This window comes from Egretta garzetta, unplaced genomic scaffold (assembly GCF_000687185.1).
Source record: "Egretta garzetta isolate BGI_Z169 unplaced genomic scaffold, ASM68718v1 scaffold863, whole genome shotgun sequence".
Lineage (NCBI taxonomy): Eukaryota > Metazoa > Chordata > Aves > Pelecaniformes > Ardeidae > Egretta > Egretta garzetta.
Genome location: NW_009259245.1, coordinates 9,332 through 22,069, shown reverse-complemented (window position 1 = coordinate 22,069; position 12,738 = coordinate 9,332). Strand labels below are relative to the sequence as shown.

General features: G+C 49.8%; 1 protein-coding gene across 5 annotated transcripts; it reads left to right on the top strand.

Annotated features, from left to right (window-relative positions):
* Positions 1-2,301: 2,301 nt before the first annotated feature.
* Positions 2,302-12,738, top strand: TIA1 (TIA1 cytotoxic granule associated RNA binding protein). 5 transcript variants are annotated; one of them, XM_035891655.1, is made up of 13 exons: positions 2,302-2,320; positions 2,608-2,704; positions 3,149-3,247; positions 3,776-3,830; positions 4,003-4,035; positions 6,060-6,147; positions 9,776-9,851; positions 10,222-10,330; positions 10,719-10,814; positions 10,913-10,997; positions 11,514-11,637; positions 12,109-12,248; positions 12,512-12,738. In XM_035891655.1, exons 2-13 carry the CDS (start codon positions 2,693-2,695, stop codon positions 12,633-12,635), a joined length of 1,041 nt encoding a protein of 346 aa, XP_035747548.1. In that variant the 5' UTR covers positions 2,302-2,320; positions 2,608-2,692; the 3' UTR covers positions 12,636-12,738. The 5 variants fall into 5 exon arrangements, with proteins under 5 accessions (XP_035747548.1, XP_035747544.1, XP_035747547.1 ...); XM_035891651.1 differs by lacking the exon at positions 4,003-4,035; XM_035891654.1 differs by lacking the exons at positions 2,302-2,320; positions 2,608-2,704; positions 4,003-4,035 and adding an exon at positions 6,935-7,026 and having other exon boundaries at positions 3,161-3,242.

The following is a 12,738-nucleotide window of genomic DNA, read 5'->3' as shown; positions in this document are numbered from 1 at the left end:
CGCTCTTCGGCGGCAGAGGTGATAAATTTGAGGAGCGGTTACAAGGCAGACGGTGGCTTTGCCCTCTTGTTTGTATTTTTTCATAGAAGCAGATGCTTGTGGCCCGCAGCATGCTTCTGGTTTACTTTGTGTGTCCAAAAAGACGCAGAAGTGCGGACGCTTGATCATTATCATTTGGTATTACTTTTCAAGAAGCCGTATACTGATCGATGTGCAGGGAATAAATGGTGTTGTCTGCAGGGTTTGCCTTGTATCATCTGCAAAGAAACGTTGACCAACTCATTGATGAGAATCCAATTAGCAGGAAAGAGAGGGATGGGAAAGGTGAGGGGGACGACAGAGCTGTCACACAGGAGGGATCTCCTCCCCTGTCAGCTGGCCCTACCTGGCAGGGTCACCTCGGCACCCGGTTGTTTCTTGTATAACCGGTCCAGGACAAGGTCCGGGTGCGCTGGACCCTGCCCGTGTGCCAGCTCCGCGGAAACAGAGCTGCGACGAAACTCGGTAAAAAGGCGAGGATGGCCAAAGCAGCACGAGCGTCGCACGGAGAGCACCCATCAGCAAAAATAACACGGGGATTGTCGCTCTGTGTTTTTCCCAGCCGTCTTGGCACGGCCGACGGTATCACAGGGCTTTGTTGTAGTTTGTCAGCTGGTGGATTGGAGAAACCTCTCCAGACTTGCTGGCTGCAGAGAGCGGGCAGCAGGCGCACGCAGCTACGGGTAATGAGGTTACACTGACAAACAACACGAGAAAAATGCCACTGAATTTGTACGGCGCGAAGGTGTTTTTCTGAGTGACCGACGCACTTTACGAATCCCCCTCCCTTTTTTCGCATTTCGCAGAACGCTCTCGTTCCGTGCGTCGTTCCTGCTTGCCTGGCCATTAGGGGATGTCTCGACTGTGTCCGTGCATGAGGAGCCAAGATTTGTTTTTACCTTTGTGAGGAAGCGAGTAGATGAACATCTGCTACGCAGTTATACATACTGTCTCACTCTATATATGTATGTACATATCTGTGTCGCTGCAGTGGATCCTTCAAGGATGCATTTTGACAGGTTTGGCCTGCAGAGATTCATGAGGCTGTCCAGAGATCGCTTACCTAAACCCTGCTTTTTGCAGCTAAATCTGGCTTTAGGGCAGGAAACCTGTCTGATTATCGGGGTGAAAATCCAGCGCGAGTGCAAAGGCCAGGGCGTAGGCACCGTGTCTAGGAAACTGCCAGTTACAAATAAACTGTTAATCAACTTAGACCGAGAGTCTCTTCGCTTATTCATTATCCAAACAGCGATAATATTAAAAAAAAAAAGAGAGGGGGGAGAAATCTCCCTAATGACGACTCTCGGTCGAAGTTGATGCGGGGTAGAACGTCCCGGTGTTATCGAGCACAAAGTTAATTGCCTTAATGGACGTGCACAAAACCCTCCTCTATTTAAGGCAACATCATCCCAAGTGCAGGAATTACCAGCTTTGTTGGACGAGAGGATGCCTGTGACGGTCTGATTCGGGTGTAGCACATGTTGGTTTTAAAAAGAAATACAATTCTGAGTCCTACCTAAAATAGTTGTTTAAATTATTAATACATGGCTTGCCAGGTCATTTCTGACAGAAAAATAGAGGCCGTGTGTCTTGTTTCCTCCATTCTTCTCCCGCTAAACCAAATATTGGAGTGCGTCCATCTCTTCGGGAAGGCTGTTCACAGCCTTGTGTCAACAGAAGGAGCGCAAGAGGTCGCTGGTTTTGCTGCCAGGTTGTTTTCTTACCACATCTTTGCAACTCTTGCACCGAGACGGGGAGGATTGCTGATTTATTGACGTGGTTTCAGCAGCGCGATTTGGCTGCGGTTCTTGTTGCAGAGGCCATGGTTTGCCACATAACGTTCCTTTGCGGAAGGGTGCTGCCACACCTTTGGAGCTGAGGTTGATCTGTGTGCTTTTTTTAAAAATCCCGTGACTGGGCCTTAACAACAACAACAACAACAACAACAAGGTGACCTGTGGATCAAGGGCAATCTTCGTCGTTCAGAATGCCAAAATCCCAAATTGGAGCAGGGGTTCGGGTTCTGTTTGTGCTTGAGGAGGCTGATCCTTTTCCATGGAGGAGGATGGGGGGGATGCCTGCGCTTGAGCACGGTTGCCCGTGGTTGTTTCGTGCTTGCAGATGACGAGTCCTTTTTTAAAAGGAACTGACTAAATGTTGTGTAACGCGCTTGCTAAACACCAGATTGAGCTCCCAGGGCAGCCAGGGAAATGGTGCTTGATGAACGATGGTTGCGTAGTAGATATCATAACTGCCGTTTCTGGCCATGGAAATCCATTTGGTAGGTTGAGTTGTCTGTATCTGGCTTTCCCTTCAGCTTTGGGTGAGATGTTAGAAACCTTTGGTGGGATGGAGGACAGGCGCCGTTACTGCCCGCTGTCACCGAACAAATCCTGCCCCGTTGCTCCACGAGTCAGGGCAGAGTCCTGCCACATGCGTCCTTTCGACAGCCCAACTTGGTTGGGCTTGGGTGCTGGGGGAACAGCTTTGGGCCCTGTTTGCTCCGTTACCGATGAGCAGGCTGGAGCGTCGGGACGGCTTCTAACTTCTGTTTGTTTGGTCCTATAGGTACGTGGGGAACCTGTCAAGAGATGTGACCGAAGCTCTAATCCTCCAGCTGTTCAGCCAGATCGGACCATGCAAAAACTGCAAAATGATAATGGATGTAAGAGCCTTCACCTCTTTGTGTTTCCGGCGGCTTTGGGACATACTTGCGCGTGTCAGGATTCCGATGGAAATATGGCATGACTGCGTGAAAGGGATGTAGTAAGGCTGAAGATGACAGTTGTGTACTTCTGGCATCATTTCTGCCTTGTGCCTGACGTTCAGTTGCACATGGGCACATATTGCGAGAGGGAGTGAACAGGTTTATATATGTGCAGGTGCTGAGATAAGAAAAGTTCCTCCTTGCCATACTTTTACCTTTCTGAGGCAGAACCGCAACCTCCTGGAGCACTGTTAGCACATTGACTGCAGTCTCAGCATAGAGTAAAAAGAGCCTGTCCCTTTTGAGACGTGTAGATGTGACGAATAAGGAGCTGAGTACAGGACTGAGGGCACAGTTCAAAGAGGTGTGTATCAGTAATCTGTTGTTTGCTGCTTTTCTCAGACAGCTGGAAACGATCCCTACTGTTTTGTGGAGTTCTATGAGCACCGGCACGCGGCTGCAGCACTGGCTGCTATGAATGGCCGGAAGATAATGGGTAAGGTAAGCTGTCATGTCTACAGGGTGAGTTGGAGTTGAAAAACAGGCACTCTCAGATGGCGCGGGTGAAATATCACTTGAGACGAAGCGGATACGCTGCAGATGTTAGGCACTTCGTTAGGACGGAGGCCTTAACGTGACACGGCCAACAAGAAAAGCTGTTTTGACTGTCGTGGGAAGGATGTGGAGGGCGATGGGGATGTAGAAGCGGGAGGGCTCAGAGACAGTGGGCATAAGGAATATTTTAGCTCTGCCAACCTCGTTGGGATAAGGTCTCTCTCTCCCCACCCCTGAAAAAAAAAAAACCAAACCCCTGCCTAACCAAACCAAACTGCCAGACCAGGTCTGTCTCCCGTCTTTGTGGAGCGCAGTTTGGCAGAACAACCTCTCTCCCCAGAAACGTGTCTTAACCTTGAGCTTTCACCCCAAACTTCCCCGTCTCGAGCCCCTGTAGTGTTAGAATTAAACGCTGGGGGTAGCTGAGCTCAGCTGGGGTTTGCTTGATCTAACGTGAGCGACTAACGTTTGCAGGAGGTCAAAGTGAACTGGGCGACGACCCCCAGCAGCCAGAAGAAAGACACCAGCAGTAAGTGTCGCTTACACTTTGAGTGCGTGCTTGGTCTGTATGCGTAGTTTTTAAACATAAACAGTAAGCATCGTGCAATTGTACGCAGTAATATTTTGATCGTAATCCTGAGATATTATTTAATGTGTTTGTGTTAAATACACTTAAGAACAAATCTAATCTTTGTCATCAGGTAGTACCGTTGTCAACACACAGCGTTTGCAAGGTAATTGTATCTTCTTAAACATAAAATGAAATCTCTCAAGGGTATTCGCTAACCACCTGAGGCTACGTGTGGGGTTTTTGTTCGTTACGAATTTATTTGATCTGGAAAGACTTCCCCTTTCATTTCCCTGTAGCATCGGAAAGTGAGCTAGCATCCACTGTTCAGTTCTGGTGCTCGTCTCCGGCTGTTTGCCGTGAGCGTGCTTGTAAAAAAAACCCACAAAGCCCTCGTCCTCTGCTGTCGAGGCAGAGCCGATGGCTCCCTGCGAGGCTGCAGTGTGCGCTCCTGCAGACCGGCTCCTTGGGAGGGTCTAGACTCATTCCAAAACTGGGCTCTGTCGCTCGTGGCGAGCCTACGGATCACTGCTGCTCTCGGCAAGCTTTGAATTTCTGTAGGCCAGGGGGGCAAAACTGCCCGAGGGGACTCGAGAGTTTCGTACCTGCCATAGTACAAATAAGTCTGTATATTGCTAGGTACGGGACGTAGCGTTTGATTGTAGCGGAAAACGCCTCAGGTACTGGACTTTTGTTTCTCTTTGGTGCGTGGTTTTGATGGCTCCGATATAAATTGCAGGGGTCACTGTTTCCATGCTGTTGCCTTCAGTCTTAGTTGACTTGCATATGGATTCACACACACTGAACGCACGTGGATTCACACGGTGTATTGGCTGGGCAGCCAAAACTGTTGGCTTTTGAGAACTGACATGCTTTAACAAGCAAACTCTTGCAATGCAAGGTATTTTTTTTTTTTATTATTTCTTCTTCACGTGGCGTTAAACCAGGCATCGTGGCTAGGTTCAAAATACGCCCCGCTCTAGCATGAGCCTTCTGCGTTTCTCGACGGTTCAGCGGATCAGCTTTTGAATAGCTAGCGATCCCCCGCCTGTCGAAGCTTGGCACTAGCGTACGGAGAGAAAGATTTTCGTGTAGCCTTGGCACATTCAGTAAACAGGTTAAGCCTGTGTACGGTAAACGCTGACTGGTCTTAAAAGCGGTTTGTCAAACACGAAACGTAAATGCCGTGTGTGTCACTGTAGCAGGCCGATGGCTCCCTGCGAGGCTGCAGTGTGCGCTCCTGCAGACCGGCTCCTTGGGAGGGTCTAGACTCATTCCAAAACTGGGCTCTGTCGCTCGTGGCGAGCCTACGGATCACTGCTGCTCTCGGCAAGCTTTGAATTTCTGTAGGCCAGGGGGGCAAAACTGCCCGAGGGGACTCGAGAGTTTCGTACCTGCCGTAGTACAAATAAGTCTGTATATTGCTAGGTACGGGACGTAGCGTTTGATTGTAGCGGAAAACGCCTCAGGTACTGGACTTTTGTTTCTCTTTGGTGCGTGGTTTTGATGGCTCCGATATAAATTGCAGGGGTCACTGTTTCCATGCTGTTGCCTTCAGTCTTAGTTGACTTGCATATGGATTCACACACACTGAACGCACGTGGATTCACACGGTGTATTGGCTGGGCAGCCAAAACTGTTGGCTTTTGAGAACTGACATGCTTTAACAAGCAAACTCTTGCAATGCAAGGTATTTTTTTTTTTTTATTATTTCTTCTTCACGTGGCGTTAAACCAGGCATCGTGGCTAGGTTCAAAATACGCCCCGCTCTAGCATGAGCCTTCTGCGTTTCTCGACGGTTCAGCGGATCAGCTTTTGAATAGCTAGCGATCCCCCGCCTGTCGAAGCTTGGCACTAGCGTACGGAGAGAAAGATTTTCGTGTAGCCTTGGCACATTCAGTAAACAGGTTAAGCCTGTGTACGGTAAACGCTGACTGGTCTTAAAAGCGGTTTGTCAAACACGAAACGTAAATGCCGTGTGTGTCACTGTAGCATCCTTAAAATCACTGACTGTGTAGCGCTGCCAAGCGAAGGATCTGTCACGAACAGCAGTGAACGCTAGTTGTCATCATGTAGTTTTTAACAATAGCTGGAAGGCCGTGCTACGTGAGATTGCTACGCTCTGCGCGCGCGCGTTCAGGGGTCGCCGTCAAACATTCAGATCCTTTTTTTTCTCTTTTTCCCAACAAGACCATTTCCACGTCTTTGTCGGAGACCTCAGTCCAGAAATTACAACAGAAGACATAAAAGCAGCTTTTGCGCCATTTGGAAGAATATCGTAAGTAATTTCCTAGGGCAAATAAACTAAAAGTTAATCTCTCCTAAATGGAGGCAGCCTTATGTTTCAGTAAGTAAAAAGCGAGAGCTGTCGCAGTGCAGGAATACACGTTCATCTGTTCATACAGCGACTCGAGTGTGAGCGGTCGGGCGTTAAGCAGGGGTGTGTAACCCACTTCCCGTACAGTAGTTTGTTCTGCATTCCTAGAAAAGTTGCATCCAACTTGCTTTGGTTTTGCCTCGTTTGGCAAAGCAACGCTGGAAAAAACTGACCCCTAACCCTGGGGTTTGCATTTCACTGGCCCTCTCAGCGATCACCATCACGCTGTAGAGTTTGTGACCGAGTCCGTTTGCACGTCCACGTCTTGTGAGGCTTTGGATTTTTTGTTAGCCGTGGCGTGCCGGCAGCCAACGGTTTTTGGTTTGGTTTTTTTGTGGTGTTTTTTTTTTTTTTTACAGTTAAATTGCCATTTCCCACAAACCGAACCTTTTTTAGCGTGAGGGCCCCTGGAGGCTGCAGCTAGGGCGGCCTCGAAGCATTTGGCGCCGGGGCAGCGTTAAGGCCTTGGCCCGAAGGGCTCGGCCAGAACCACAGGGCATCTCGGGTCAAGGAGTCGCGCTCATCCCAACGGTGCAGAGCCGGTGGCATAACAAGCAAACGCGTTACAAAGGGGGAACGGTGTTGGCAGGTCTCCCCCTGCCAGTTTTGTTGTATTCAGGGTGTAGCAGAGTAAGGAGTGGTTCGTTCATTCCATCCTCCAAACGTAAACCATTAATTTTCCTTGTAGTGTTGTCTGTACTGGACATTGAAGTTTCTTGATGGTGATGTAAGAGAACATAGAGTGCTTTGGAGTATTGGGTAGTGAAGCGTTTAATTGAAGTAAGTTTGTTTTTTGTTTTTTTTTTCCCCCTCAGAGTCCAGTGTATTACTCTTTTAATGCCAGCTTGATTTCCTCTTGTGATAAGGTTTTAAAAAAATATATCTATATCTTTATCTATATATGCGATCTGAATGTGACTTGCTTCAGACAACTATAATGCTTGACTGCATCTTTTGTAATTGTCATCTAGGAAACTCAGAGGGTCGGACTCCTAAGGAGAGTCAATTTATCCTCTGGCCAAATGCGGTCTGGATGGAAGGGACTCTAAAGTAGATCTGAACTGCTGGAACGAGTGCGACAGGGAGGCAGTAGTAGACAGCCGCGGTGGTGGGGCTGCTGCGAAAGAGAGTTTCCACTAGCTGAGTCAGCGCTGGGTTTCTGAGCAAAAAAAAAGCGAACCCCCCTCCTGAGCCTGAAGCAAAAAGTTACGTCCAAATGTCAGCTGGGGGAGCGTAAAACCGCAGCGAACGTCGCTCCGTGCTCCCTGTTTCCGGGGCTGTGCCCGTTGTCCCGTCTTTTCCAGAAGAGCTTTTTGGACGCGGAGCTGTTGCTGCGTGGTGGTGGTGACGGGGACGCTCTTGCTTTTGGGGTGCTCGCCGCCCAGCTGTAGAGCTAACGCATGGAAAATTCGCGGTTTGCCCTGGCTCAAGCTGACTGTCCTGAACGAAACGCAGTTCTTTTCCTTCCACTGAAGTAGTAGATTAAGAATTGTCCCCCAATGACTCTTTTGAACTCTTGTTCCGAGACCGAGGGGTTAAATAAAGCCGAAGGGACCTAAATTTTCTCCGTGTTTAAATTTAACCTGGAAAAATATTGCTACTGTCTCTGAAGTCGAATGAACTTACTTGACTTTACCTGTTCTTCATCAGCAACTGGTTTCTGGAAATGGGGCACTAACGGAATATTTCCTGATGATTAATTTTTTAATTTTTTTTTTTCTAACATTGCCTTCGTTGGTGCTAAACTGAGCTTTTTTTTTTTATTATTTTATTTTATTTTTTTTTTATTTTTACAACACCGAGGTTGACCTACTGCATGATAAGCCCATAAGAAATTTTGGTAATTCTTTGCATCTGGATTTTTGAATCACTGTAAAAGCACACTTTCATTGTGGTTTCCTTTTATGCTTGCTGTATGCATGTTTTCACTTGTTCTCAAGTCTTTATTTTCAAAGTTTTCAGTTGAGGGTAAGTAGCGTTGAGTTTTTCCCCCCCTCCCTCTATAGGCTCCTCAGAGCAAACCGATCCAAGCTTCCCAAAGTGGCTCTTCTCAGGCAATTTGTAACATATGACCCAAAATCTGACCTAACCCAGGAAAGGGGGGAAGAAAAAAGGGGGGGGTGGAGGGGGGAGCTGTCTTTTGCAATGAGGAAAGAAGTAACAGTCCTGCTGTAGCCTGGGGAGAGGTATTTTCCTCGGGCCTTCAGCCATGGCATCAGCGCTAGGGGCTAACATCTGCCCGAATTAGGCTAACGCTGCAGCATTTGCAGGCACTGTATGGCTTAAAAACCAAAAAAAAAGCCCAAAAAACCTCCCCCTGGTGTAACAAACCTTCTCTTCACTGTGACTTTTCTCGCCAGTCTCGGAATGCTAAATGTTGTGCACATGTTAACGCTAGTTTCTCCAAAACCCTGTTATTTTATGCAGCCCCTCAGTTACGTTGCATGACTTTCTGACTGGTTTGATGTTGTTGTTTCTGTTCTTTTAATGCCTGTATGTGTGGGGCGAAGGAGGGGAGGAGAGGGTGGCCTGGAGCGTCTCGAACCCCTCGGCTAACTTGGACGCAAATTGCCTGAGAAACGCTGTAGAACGGCGTTCCACGAGTGGGGTTTAGCGCTTGTAGCTGGGTTCTCTTCTTAACGCAATCTCAAATAATAGGGCTCTGGTTATTTTGCAGAGTGTCTCTGAAGAATGGACAGAATTGCCATGGCTAACTACAAGCTACAGTTCACAGTGGACAAACGTTGTAGTTTTCTTATTTACTTTTATAAAGTTTTTTTTCTTTTTCTTTTTCTTTTTTTTTTTTTTTTTTTTACTTTTTATATCTTGTAGTTTCCAATCAGTCCTGTATGATTGCTGTTGTACAAATGCCGTTTAAATGATGTGTAATATGTCGTTTAAGACGCGAATGTTTTGGTGTTTTCTTCAATAATTTCTGAAAATGTCAATCTCTCAAAATTTACAGCTGCCCACAGTCCAAAAAGGGGGTAACGAATTGACCCGAGAAAATTAAAGAATTCGGTTAACAGGCGACGTATGCCTTTTAATTCCTATCTTTTTTTTTTCATTTTTTCTCTTTAATATTCTGAATGAGTAGGTAGAATGTGTTGGCAAATAGCGAGTTTAAAAATTGCATGGTTGAAGAGAGCCATTCGGCTAACGTTAGTCAGCTCCGTGCCTTAAGTGATTCTTTTGAATAGCTGCTTTGACCATGCTTTGTGTCTTAACAGTCTGTAAAAGCATTTTGAAGCGGGAGCCAGCTGTCGTAAAAGTACATACGTTTGTTAGAGAAGCTATCGATTTGCATGTTTACACGATTTAAGTTTAATTTTGCTACTACCTGGCAAAGCCTTAGTAAAGTTCTGTTTAGAAAAGAAGCCTTTTGCTTTGACTGTGTTGCTGGTGCAATAAACAGTTTGACGTTAGTCGAGGTGAAACGTGAAAATGAGCTGTACGTGTGACTCAAGTTGTCGTTTGCGGACGGCCGTCTTTCGAAGGCGCTAAACTGCCTCTCGTTTCTGCTTTCTAGAGACGCGCGGGTGGTTAAGGACATGGCGACGGGAAAATCGAAAGGATACGGCTTCGTTTCCTTCTTCAATAAATGGGTAAGCCGCGGCACCGGCTCCGAAAAGCGGACGGGGAAGGAGCGCCGCCGGTCCCCATCTCCGTCCGCCTTCGGTTTCCCCGCCTGGAGAGGGGGAAGCATTTTTGTCGAGGCGCTCCGCTGTAGCGTTCCTCAAGCACGTGGCAAGCGACCGAGCGAGGCACGGACGTGACGGGGAGCCACCGTACCCCCGGCCCGTGTCGCCGGGGTCTCAGATGCGCTCGGCGAGGCCTAGCGCCGTCCTTCGCCCTGCCTGAAAGCGCTTCTCGTGGAGCGGCGTGGGTGCGCGGCGACGTGGCTGGTTTGGCTCTGTTGTGAAAGGACGAGACGCCGACGGCGGGATTTTCTCCTCTTCCTCTCTTGGCCGACAGGATGCAGAGAACGCGATTCAGCAGATGGGCGGTCAGTGGCTCGGTGGAAGGCAAATCAGAACAAACTGGGCGACGAGAAAACCTCCGGCTCCGAAGAGCACGTACGAATGTAGGTTCTGGGCGATTCGCGTCTTTGCAAACCTCCCGCCGCAGCCGTGAGGAGGAAGAGTGAAGGGAGGAAGGAAAGCAGCTTCCTTTAGCTACAGCGCCTGTATTGCCGCTGCGGCGGGGGGCTCCCCTTGCCTTCTGCGCGCTCGGGCTGCTTTCCCTCAGACAGCCAGGACGACTCTGGCGTTGTAACTTTGCTCCCTCACTTTTAGGGCTTTGCATTGCAGCAGCCGCGCCAGAGCCTTTCCCTTGGGAGAGATTTTTAAATTAGGGACATCGGACCTCCTTGATAGGCATCGCGACGTCTCGTGCCCGTCGGGGTTAGAACTTCTACCTAACGTGTGTCTTGAGCCACTGAAAAACTCTGTAAAAAAAAAAATCTCTTTCAGCAAACGCCAAACAACTCTCTTACGATGACGTGGTCAATCAGTCCAGCCCGAGCAACTGCACCGTGTACTGTGGCGGCGTTACGTCGGGACTGACAGGTATCATGGCCGCAAACCCCCGCCCCCATCGCCTCGGATGTCGTCGACTTAACGCGGCAGTCGCCCCATTTTGATGCTCTCTTTTCTTCCTGCTTCAGAACAGCTAATGCGCCAGACCTTCTCCCCCTTCGGGCAGATAATGGAAATCCGAGTCTTCCCCGATAAAGGCTACTCCTTCGTACGGTAGGCTGGCACCCACTGATGAATTGAATCAAGAATTACGGGTTGGCGTGCTTGTGGTGTCAGCGGGGTGGGGGGGCACACGCCAAGCTGGAGCCCAACCTGAGGAGTTGGGAGTTCGAGTTACGGCTTGTGGGGGTCATGGCACGGGTGGAAAAAACCCTTTAACCCCCTCCCAAGCGGCGCGGTGCCCTTCCTCCTGAGAGAGCGCCCTCCGTTCCTCAGGGTAGGGGTACCCAGGCAGGCGGGGCCATTTCCAGAAGCATCCTCATCTCTTTGTGGACAAAGCCCCAGATAACAAACAAAAAAAATAAAATCAGTGTACATTGGCTTGCTCGCCTTGGCGCCGAATTTCCCCGGTTGTTAGGGAGAGTTACACCACCGGGACAGGAAAAACGACGGTAGCGTGGCCCGCAGTGCCAGGATTTCTCCCAAATCCACACTGGGGTCTCTTGGGGTGGGGTGGGGGGTTACTCACCAAGCGAATTATTTATATTGCCGCGACTGGCGTCCCCGCAGGTTTAACTCTCACGAGAGCGCCGCGCACGCCATCGTTTCCGTCAACGGAACGACTATAGAAGGACACGTCGTGAAGTGCTACTGGGGCAAGGAGACGCCAGACATGATCAGTCCGGTCCAGCAGGTCAGAACTTCTCCTCCTCTGCTAAAGGCGACGGCTCGCCTCGTTAGTCTTTGCTAGAAACCCGTTAAGTTGGCCGTAAAGTTTGCGCGCGTGCCAGTCGGAAGACGCGGCGTAGCACACGTCGCCTGCGCTACGGCGTATTTCATCAGACCGAAGTACGGTCAAAAGATTTCCAATCCCTGGGAAACATCCGGATTCTTGTGACGGAAAAACGCGTGCTGTAAAATTCTGGAGAAAGCTCCCAAAAATAACGGGTCTCCCCGATAATTTGCCGGGGCGCTCTGGTAATTAACCCCTCACTAACTCAACCCGCGGCGCCTGGTGGAACGGCGGCGTGGCTGTTACGGCAGCGTTTGAGCGAGTGGGCTCTGGAGAAGGGACTTGGGCGGGCGGGTTTTGCTTGGTGAGTTGACCAAAATCGCCGCTTTCTCAGGTTTAACGACCCCGCTGGGGGGGGTGTTGCCGTTGCAGAACCAGCTGGGCTACCCGCCGGCGTACGGGCAGTGGGGCCAGTGGTACGGCAGCGCCCAGATCGGGCAGTACGTGCCCAACGGCTGGCAGGTCCCCGCCTACGGGATGTACGGGCAAGCGTGGAATCAGCAGGGCTTTAAGTGAGTATTTGGGCTTTTGGTGCCTTTTTTTGGTTGGGTTTTGGGGGGGGGTTTCCCCCAGGCGGAGGTGACAAATCTGGTGTAAAAGTTGCCGGGCGTTCCGCTCCATGGTTCCCATAGGAGATTGGGGGTGAGGAGTGGCTCCAGGGCGGCCCCGCTTGGGCACCCCCTTCTCCCTCAACTCCCCGTCTCGTTACCGCCGCCTAACGAACCGGTTGTGGGTTTTGTTTTTTTCTTTTCCCTCCTTACCCCTGCCCTGGCAGCCAGACGCAGTCTTCGGCATGGATGGGCGGCGCCGGTTACGGCGTGCAGCCGCCGCAGGGGCAGAACGGGAGCGTGATCACCAACCAGACGGGATACCGGGTGGCCGGCTTCGACGCGCCCTGAGGAGGAGAGGACTGGGAAACCGGCGGGCCGGGAGGCGCCGGGATCGGTCAGCTCGAGCGTCGGATACGGTGTATTTATTTAAAAAAAAAAAAAAAAAAAGAAA